This window comes from Triticum urartu, chromosome 6A (assembly GCF_056163025.1).
Source record: "Triticum urartu cultivar PI428250 chromosome 6A, HENAU_Tu73, whole genome shotgun sequence".
NCBI classification, from domain to species: Eukaryota; Viridiplantae; Streptophyta; class Magnoliopsida; order Poales; family Poaceae; genus Triticum; species Triticum urartu.
The window spans coordinates 205,850,087-205,860,243 of record NC_141878.1 but is presented as its reverse complement, the minus strand read 5'-3'; the positions used below and the strand labels follow the sequence as shown (position 1 = coordinate 205,860,243).

General features: G+C 33.7%; 1 protein-coding gene and 1 pseudogene across 1 annotated transcript; both read left to right on the top strand.

The window, feature by feature from the left end:
- The first annotated feature begins 1,224 nt into the window (after window positions 1–1,224).
- On the top strand, window positions 1,225–2,242 carry LOC147964759 (uncharacterized). The gene is made up of 6 exons (XM_087530149.1): window positions 1,225–1,299; window positions 1,423–1,542; window positions 1,632–1,701; window positions 1,792–1,919; window positions 2,022–2,126; window positions 2,234–2,242. Exons 1-6 carry the CDS (start codon window positions 1,225–1,227, stop codon window positions 2,240–2,242), a joined length of 507 nt encoding a protein of 168 aa, XP_087386275.1.
- A 4-nt stretch (window positions 2,243–2,246) lies between these two features.
- Window positions 2,247–4,571, top strand: LOC147964758 (protein FAR1-RELATED SEQUENCE 5-like; annotated as a pseudogene).
- The last annotated feature ends 5,586 nt before the right edge of the window (window positions 4,572–10,157 follow it).

Genomic DNA, 10,157 nt, shown 5'->3' with positions numbered 1-10,157 from the left:
CAACACTTCAGATCTTAGGAGGGGCGACGGCGAGCGGAGGGGAGGAGAGAACAGAGAAGTGAAATGGGGAAAGTGTTCTAAGTGGACGGTCCCACTTGTCTGTTGCTGAATAGAAAATAAAGGAGGAAAAAAAACTCCGACCAGATAAGACCTGGGGGGTACGTGGCCCGATCTGTTCCACCAAACCACGAGATAGGCGGCGGCGGCAGTGTAGCGGCGGCGCCGCCAGGGCACCTAAAATCCCGTTTCCATCGGCGGCCGTGCTCGAGCGCACAGGTAGTAGAATACCTTGCCCTCTCTTCTTGATCTTCTTCCTTTCCTTTCCTTAATTCTGTTGTACATTGAAGAAAGTTTGGTTGGGGGAAAAGGAGGAAGAAGTGGAAGAAAAATTACTTAAAGTTTCTAGGATAGTAAGAGGTAGAATTGGTCAGTTAGTTGTTGTTGATCTGACGAACAAGTACTTAGAATTGGCCAGTCATTGAACCTTGATGATTACCTAGTTTAATGCTCTGAATAATTTCCTGTGGCCTGAGTTGCAATTGTTGTTATGATTCAATTTCAACTAGATTTTTAAAAATTCATTGAACCAGTCCTTAAACTAGTGAAAAGTTATTCCAAGCACTATCTTGCAGATGTTGTAGCGGCAATGTAATGCTAGTTCTCCCAAAAATTGCTAACATGTTTTAGAGAAAATACTCTGAAGCTGCTCTGGCCGCTGCTATGTTTCCTGAACAAATGTCACAAAAGAAAACAGTGCCAGCAGAGTAGAGAAGTGAAACACAGGACTAATAAACGCACGTAGATGATGCCGCCACCGAGCTCCAGTATGTTACGTGCATGATAAATCTGTAGGAATATAATGCCATTTTTTCAAACACATGAGGAAGACCAAAGAAACTGTCCAGTCATTGAAACTTGAGAATATCCGAGCTGTTTAGTTGAATCTAGTAATATGATTAATGATCCAACTATGTTTGCAAGGTTCTGCCTTAGTGGCATCTATCTATCTTCTACCTATTTATGTTGGACATATTCCAGCTAAGTTTCGTTTTACAAATACTTATCACCACATATACACAATATTTATAAAGTATTAATGTGTTACGTAGTTTAATCCTCTGTTTCATTTTACTTCGCATATTTGCAAGTTTGACAAAGTTCACTGAAAATACATAATAAGCAGTATGTGTTGTCTTGTTTGTTGCAGCCTATGGTATCATCCAGATGGAAGGTGAAAGCAGTTTTGTGCAATTTGCTAACCAGCAAGTAATCAGTAAGGAGAAAAAGATTACTAAGAAGGTTAGTCTCTACATTTCTTGTTTATAAAAATAGAAGTTGAGTGTGTTCATTGAAAAAGTTAGTGACTACAACACCAGGAAAAATTCAAAAGAGAGAATGTGTCATGTTTTCTTCTGGATGCAGAAACAAATTGAGAAAAGAACTGCATCCAATGGAAAAGAAGTGAAGAAGAGAAGGACCAACAATGAAAACAAACTGCTGGAACGTTCAGCGGGCAAATATGCTGCAGAACCTGCAAGTGTGGTGAGTGACTGTCCTTGATTCAATCATTGCTTTGAAGGGTTTCAGTTAAGATGACAATATCTTTTAAATTACTATCACTTTTCTCTTAGGGGTGTCCTTTGATGGAAGAATTTGATCAGTTTGTTCAATATCAAAGTTTGAGGAAAGAAACTGAGGTTGGTTCTTTGAGATCTGTGATTTAAAATGCATTTCTTCGTTGCAAATGATATGCAGTACTAAACTTTAACACACTCAAAAATGGTGTCCAAGAACTGATTGAGAGTCAAGAAGCTGAAATGGGGTTCAATTTATTTGGTGGCATTGACAAAGAAGTAGAAGTAGCTGCACCAAACATGATCAGCGAACTTTTGCGAATGTCAAATAACAATGAACAGACTGTAAGTACTTTCAAAGTGGGTAGTGTGATTATAATTGTAGCACATGTTTTTCTCAACCAAAAAGTGTGACAAGATCTTGAATACAGTTGTATTGTTTGACAGAAAGTATATCTTCATTGTTTTTTGTGGTCAATGGGGAGAAATGATGATAACAACTACAATGCTTCTGAATCATCTTCAGCAGTAGTGCTAAGTTTGAGCAAGCAGGTCAGTGTGAGAAAAAAAATGAAAACCTGCACGTGCTTTTGTTTGCAAATATACTAAATTAAGAAGTGATATGAGTATTAAAATGTAAATAAATCTTTACAGGACAGTGTTGGTGAGAACATGATCATTGAACCTTTGACGACAACAGAAGAAGTGGAAAATATTTGCCATGAGGTACGATTTTTGCATGCTTGGGAAAAAGAATAAAAATGGACTTTTCATATTTTAACTTTGTTTTGTAAAGATTCTTATTCTGATGTTGAATACTTGTGTTCCTTCCCTTTGCAGGTACTTCCTTTGGCTCAGAATTCTGAATGTGATTACGAAGGAAATTTTGAGAGTGCAGATTCTGATGAAGAGACAATAGCTTGTGCGGGGAATGAAGAGTATGTGTTCCCTACACCAGATGAAGCAGACAATGGTAGTGTGCCAGAAATTGGTAAAGTCTTTACGACACTGGATGATGCTGCCCGGTTTGTAAATGTTTATGCTCAGCTGAATGGTTTCGCAATGATAAAAGGATGGAATTATAAGAATAGGAAGTTGTATTTCCAGTGCAATAAAAGTAGGAAAAGACCAAGTATCAACACTGGTTTGAGGAAAAGGAAAAGAAACATTATTGAAGGGACAAATTGTCCAATGAATATAATAGTGAAGTTGGTGGATGACAAGTGGCATATCGCTTTAATGTGTCTTGAGCACAACCATGATCTAGTAAGGTCTCCATCACTTACAAAATTTTTCTTAAGCCACAGAAACATGAACGAGGCAGAAATCATGTTGTCAAAATTGCTTCAAGAACACAGAGTGAAACCGAGAAGAATCATGAGCATATTCAGAAAGCTTTGTGGTGGCAAGCTGGGAAACATTACCTTTGATGTGAAGAAACTGGATAATTTGAAAAAGGGAGAACGGATGCGTAAAAAGGAGAACATAGATATTGAATGGACATTGCAGTATATTGAGAAGCTACAAATTGATACTCCTGGTTTCTGCTACAGGATGCAAAGAGATACAGACAACACGGTTCTCAGCTTGTTCTGGACATATGCTCGTTCCCGATTGAACTACAGGTTGTTTGGTGAGATCATTTCATTTGACACCACTTATAGCACAAATAAGTATAACATGCCTTTTGCGCCTATAGTGGGAATTAATGGCCATGGAAGAACAATTGTGTTTGGTTGGGCTCTATTGCAAGATGAAACTTCAGATACTTTTGTGTGGCTGTTTGAAACTTTCATGGAGGTCATGCAGTGGAAAAAACCAGGAATAATATTGACTAACCAAGATGCAGGGATGAAAGCTGCTATTCCTCAAGTATTTCCAGATGCGTTACATAGGTTCTGTCTTTGGCATATATTTAAAAATGTGCAGGAAAACATGAGTGCTTACATGGCTACAAGGGAAAAGATGGAAAAACATATGATGAAGTGTTTATTGCAGTCCATTACTGTTGAGGAATTTGAAGAAAGATGGGAGAAATTTGTGCTGAAGTATAACTGTGTTGAACATGCTCACATCAAAAGGATGTGGGAGAACCGGACCTTCTTTGTTCCAGCTTATTTTCGAGGCGTTTTTTGCCCTTTCATAAGGTCGACCAACCGGAGTGAAAGCTTCAACTCAAATTTCAAGGACTACATCAAGAGGAAAGATACTATAGAGGCTTTCATGAAACAGTATGTGCTGTTCCAAGAGGATGTTATTCACATAGAAAACCAGGACAAATTCTTGTCTAATGAGAAGACTCCTGTCTTTTGGAGTCATCAGCTTGTTGAACGGCATGCAGCAGCAATATATACCAGAGGAATCTACTTGAAGTTTTTGACAGAATTAGTGAATTCAACAGCTTTTAAAGTTATAGAAATTGAGAAGGATAAAGTGTATGATTTGGAAAAACACATCAGGTATGAAAAACCAGAATTCACAAGAGAAATGTTCAGAGTCCATGTGGACCTTAGTACTGGTTCATTCAAATGTTTTTGTGGGAAGTTTGAGCGTGATGGTATTGTTTGTTGCCATATCCTCAGACTTTTTACGTAGTTTGACATTACCCATATTCCAGATAAGCTGATTGTTGACAGATGGACTATTTCCTTCAGAGAAAAAGAATTGGATAAGTGCAAGAAAGAAATGGTGCTGCTTACAGGTGAAGATCAGTCACACAATGCAGTCAGATATGCTATTCTGATGAGTAAAGTTGGTGAAGCTTGCTTAGACATCAGCAAAGATTCTGAACTTAGCAAAGAACTTTTGGATGCTATTGCTCAAATTCATACGAAGTACTTGCAAGGGAAGAAACAGCAAGAAGAATTGCAGTCTGAAAATTCATTGAAAGATCCTCCTATACGGCCTTCCAAGTCTGTGAACAAAGGAGAAAGATTGAAGCCACAATTTGAAAAGAAATCTAGGAAGAAAGCAGCTCCAAAAAAGAAGACTAGTTGATGGTTTTCATTGTTCAGAACAAGGAAGAAGATAATTTCCTTCGTTGAAGAATTTTTTGCATTGTTAGCTGAAAAAATTTAGATGGATTTTAATTATTGTGTGGACAAAGAAATTTGATGATGTCCCTTGTTTTCTTGTTCATGGATAATGTTCTTTGCAAAATGATGATTGGATAATGTTCGTTGGATAAAAAAATGATAATTGTATAATGTTCCTAGGACAATGTTCTTTGCAAAATGCTCCTTGGGGCAAAAACAAATTAGTTGAACAATATTGTCCGAAGCTTGAATAAATAATTGTTCCCCGAATAATGTTGCCTCAATTAAAAACTGTTTAACGCTTACTAAATAGTTCCTCAATATTGTTCCTTGATTTTTAAAAATTCATTGAATATTCCCTCAATGATGTTCTTAGTGAAAAGTTAAAAATTGTTATTCAAAAATAAATAATGTTCTCTGAAAAAGGTTATTCTAGACTAAATTGTTATTTGCATTTTGAAAAACATTTATTTGTAGAACATTATTAAAAGAACATTATTGGGGGAACAATCATTATTGCATAAAAAAATAGTAAATAATTTTCTTTGAAGTTTAAAAATGTTCTTTAAGTCCAAAGAAAAAATTCCTCGGCATCAACAATATTTAGGGAACATTATTCAGGGAACATTATAGTTCCCTTAGTAATGTTCTAAAAAAACACTAAATGGATCCATAATAAATAATTTTCTTTGAAGTTTAAAATTGTTCTTCAAGGAAAAAAAATTCCTCAGCATCAACATTATTTAGGGAACATTATTCACGGAATTTGGGGGACATTATTGAAAGGACATTGATCAGGGAACATTATAGAGGAACAAAAAGAAAACTGAACAGATAATTGGGGAACATTATTCGAAGAACATTATTGGGGGAACAAACATATTATATAAAATAATGATAAGTGAATATTACTTCAAACAAAATTTCCTTGAATAATGTTTCATTCGGGTCAACAAAATTTCCTTGGAGGGATGTTTTTACTATAATGATAATCAGGTCAACAATGTTCAAACTCTTCAATATAAAAATGTTCCTTGTATAATATTTCCTAAATAATGTTCTAAGAAAATCAGTAATTTGTTCCTTATAAATTCTTTGAAGTTTAAAAATGTTCTTCAAGTAAAAAAAATCGTCAGAATTAATAATTATTTGAGGAACATTAAAAGACAAACATTAATTTGGGAATATTATTGGGGGAAAAAAGTTTGAACATTATTAGAGAACAAGAGAACATTATTTGAAAAAAAATAGAACATTATTTGGGGAACATTATTTGTGGAACAATATTAAAAGAACAATTTTTTAACATAATTATTAAAGATAAATTTATTTATCGTGGGAACATTATTAGAGAACATTGTTTGGAGAACATTATTGGAGGAACAAAAAATTTGAACATTATTATAGAACAACATTGGGAAAAAAATTGATCATTATTTGGGGAACATTATTTGTGGAACAGTATTAAAAGAACAATTATTGAACACAATTATTAAAGACAAAATTATTTAGGGACTTCACATAACATTATTTGGTCAACATTATCTTGGGAACATTATTAGGGAACATTGTTAGGAGAACATTATTGGAGGAACAAAAAAGTTTGAACATTACTTCCAAGAAAATCAGTAAATTGTTCCGTATAAATAAAGTTCTCTGAAGTTTAAAAATGTTCTTCAAGTAAAAAAAATTCCTCGGAATCAACAATTATTTGAGGAACATTAAAAGACAAACATTATTTGAGGAACATTATTGGAGGAACAAAAAAGTTTGAACATTATTAGAGAACAAGAGAACATTGTTGGGAAAAAAATTATTTGGGGAACATTATTTGTGGAACATTATTAAAAGAACAATTAGTGAACATAATTATTAAAGACAAAATTATTTATCATGGGAACATTATTAGAGAATGTTGTTTGGAGAACATTATTGGAGGAACAAAAAAGTTTGTACAATAGAACAAGATTGGGAAAAAAAATTGAACATTATTCGGGGAACATTATTTGTGGAACAGTATTAAAAGAACAATTATTGAACACAATTATTAAAAACAAAATTATTTAGGGACTTCAGATAACATTATTTGGTCGACATTATCTTGGGAACATTATTAGAGAACATTGTTCGGAGAACATTATTGGAGGAACAAAAAAGTTTGAACATTACTTGCCGAACATAACAATAATCAGGGAACATTTTAGGGGGACAAAAATTTTGAACATTATCTTGGCAACATTATTAGAGGACATTAAGAGAACATTATTGTGAAAAAAAATCTTTCAACATTGTTTGGGGAAAATTATTTGTGGAACATTCTTAAAAGAACAATTATTGAATACAATTTAGCACCATTATTAAAAGATAAAATTATTTAGAGAACATTATTGGGGGAACAAAAAAGTTTGTACATTATTTGAGAAACATTATTGAAGGAATAAAATTATTTAGAGAACATTATTCAGAGAACATTATTGGGGGAACCAAAAAGTTTGAACATTATTTGAGGAACATTATTGAAGGAACATTAATCAGGGAAAATAGGGTAACAAAAAGAAAATTCAACATTTATTTGGGGGAGATTATTGAAGGAACATTATTAGGCGAACAATCAATATTCTATAAAAAATGATAACCGAATAATGTTCCTTCTAACAAAAGGGTGAACAAAATTTGCTTGGAGGAAATTTTTTACTACATTTATTTCGTTCGTTCGTTCCTAGGAATATTATTGTTTGATGCGGAATTTTTTGTTCACCCTTTTTTAGGAATTTTTTACTACATTTATTGTTTGATGCGGAGGAATGTTGCCTAAATAAATTTTCTTTAATAATTGAATAATGTTTGTTGAATATTGTTCGTTCGTTGAATAATGTTTGTTGAATAATGAATAATGTTTGTTGAATACTGTTCGTTCGTTGACCAATTTAATTTTGGAGAAGTGTTCACTACAATTTGAATAAAAAATGTTCACTGGATATTGTTCCCTAAAATAATGTTCTTAGTAAAAAAAAATTTAAAAAGTTCTCCAACATTACTTAATGTTCTCTGAAGTAAAAAAATGTTCTTCAAGCCAAAAAAGATTTCTAGGAGCAAAATGATAATTGAATAATGTTCCTCGGAACAAAATTTCCTAGGAACGAGGTCGAGAAGCGGACCAAATTTTGTGAATCTTTGTTAACATTATTAAAATAGGAAAAAGAACATTATTCAAATTGTAGTGAACACTTCTTCAGTGTTCTTTGGGAAGTCTGTCCTAAGGAAGACCAAAAATTGTATCAGCATTGTTTTGTTCATCACATTGTGTTTCCTTCTATAAACTTATGTTTGATCCAGATATCAAAAAACTTGAAAACAACTATGAGCACCAAACACATATATGAAAGAAGAGATGCTGGTGACATGATTCCGATAAATGTATTAAACTATTGGGAAAATCATTTAGTTGAAACCCAGAGGAAAAATTTAAATTGTTGGGAATATTCTCCTCATAATAATTGTAGTTTTCTGGTCATACTAGGGAAGACTTATTTCCACAACAAGAGAAAAGAGCGGTACTTAAAAAGTTTTTCAAATAAGAGACAGCTGACTTTACAACTACTTCTGTTTCATTCATGGCGCAATTGGACAGAGATCAATTTTAGAAGTTGGAAGTGTTTTCTTTCTACACGGAACTAACGGTGCTTTTTCCTCTTCTTGTTTGAAACATCTTCTTGAAGTCGCTCGAAGTCTTCTTCATTGATGTCAGACTTTACCAATTTGTAAGCAACGAGCTGCCGAAATTGAGGAATAATTTCCTGATACAAATGAAAAGGTGAACAACACATTAGGCATGACAAAAGAGAAGTGCTGGAAACTAAACATAGAGCAAGTATGGAGGAAGAACAATTTCATGGCAACATACATCATCAAATTCCTTCATGTTCTTCCCATCCCAGATATCCATGTACATGATAGCATACAGAGCACAATTGTGGCTGCACAAGAATTTTAAAATTCAGTAAAGAAACTTGTTTTAAAAAATTCAAGTGAATAAAAGAGTTTAACAGAATAGAGTGGATTCTCTATAATGATGCTTTTGTTTTACTCACAGGTTGTTTTGCTGGGGGTAGTCCTCAGGAGAAATGCACTCAAAATTTTCGATGTTTTTGTATGTGTACCCAGAAGATTTGAAGAGGGTAGCCATGTTGATGATCTATATTGAAAAGTAGTAGAGTTCAACAACCACAGAACTTCAATAAGAAAAGGCAACAACCACAGAACTTCAATAAGAAAAGGGTACTTAATTTTTGTTGAATGCCTAAACATACAGAATCTTACAGGGCAGTTAGCAGTAAAAACAGATTATGTTACAAAGCGAAAGAAGTTAAAAGTAAAGGAAGAAAACAAACCAGGTTTGACGTTAACTTGTTGACAAGATTTTGAGGAACAGAAGATCTTGAATCAAAGAAATTGATAGTTTCAAACAAATTGTTGATGCAGAACAAAGACCAGTGGAATGAGTCAACTCTAGGGAAGTATAGCTGGATGCCAAAAAAAGTAGAAAAAACAGATAAGATGAGATAGAATGCAAAAAAAGAGAAATACTTGTGATGTTAAAAGTTGTTTACCAGATCACGCTATGCAAGTTCTTTCCAGAGGTAATTTTCTTGAATTCTCTTAGGCAAGACCGAGAATTGAAGATTTTGGGGTCTACAAGCACCTTTTGCTACAAAGTTAAATTAAAAAATAGATCATAACACCAAGAAACATAACTTCCATGAGTGTATCGTGAACAAAAAGAAACATAAATGAGGAATAGAGAATTACCGTGAAATAGCTAGTAAAGCAATATTTTGAAGGGTCCTTGTTGTTTGGGTCTGGATTTTTATTCTCATAATTGAAAACTTGGACATAGGCATTGAATACTTCATTATCAACATTTCCTATTGCCTTTGATGAATTATAGAAATTATCATACTCCACAGGAAAGCCATTGATATCAATAACAGTTGGACTGCACGATAAAAAAGAATAGAAACGCTTATTGAACAAATTGTACAAAAAAGAAGAATGCATGATATTGAAAAAAATAGTTTGCACATTGAAATGACTTACTTATTGCCATTCTTGAAGAATTTGTTTGCAAGGTATTTCTTATAAAACTCCTGAACATGAGGTTCAACAATCATCTTTGAAATCTTTTCCTGAGGAGATATTACTTTTGCTTTCCTTTTCTTTCTATTTCTCTTCTCTATTGTGATTGGACCAGACATGTTTAGTGTAACATTAGATGACTGCTTCTCAGGTACTAGAGGATCTGTCCAATTAAGCAGTTGCATATAATAAGTATTGTGCTGACAACACAATCAAACATATAAAAAAAAGACAGGGCATTGCAAGAACAAAATCAGTGAAGCAAAAAGCAAAACAATGGAACAGCAGGATGGGGAGATGATAAAAAAATGTTTTGAGTTACCTTTGGGAACAGACTTGACAACTTCTTCGACTAATAAATCATCTCCATACTTCATGGCAATTTCAATGCCAGTTGCAACATTGTCAATTG

What these genes read in the sequence shown, in the direction of transcription:
- LOC147964759 (XM_087530149.1), top strand. Translation starts at nt 1,225, where the DNA reads ATGGAAGGTGAAAGCAGTTTTGTGCAATTTGCTAACCAGCAAGTAATC. An exon ending in AGAAAAAGATTACTAAGAAG is followed by an intron (nt 1,300 to 1,422) that starts GTTAGTCTCTAC and finishes TTCTGGATGCAG; the next exon opens with AAACAAATTGAGAAAAGAAC. An exon ending in GAGGAAAGAAACTGAGGTTG is followed by an intron (nt 1,702 to 1,791) that starts GTTCTTTGAGAT and finishes ATGGTGTCCAAG; the next exon opens with AACTGATTGAGAGTCAAGAA.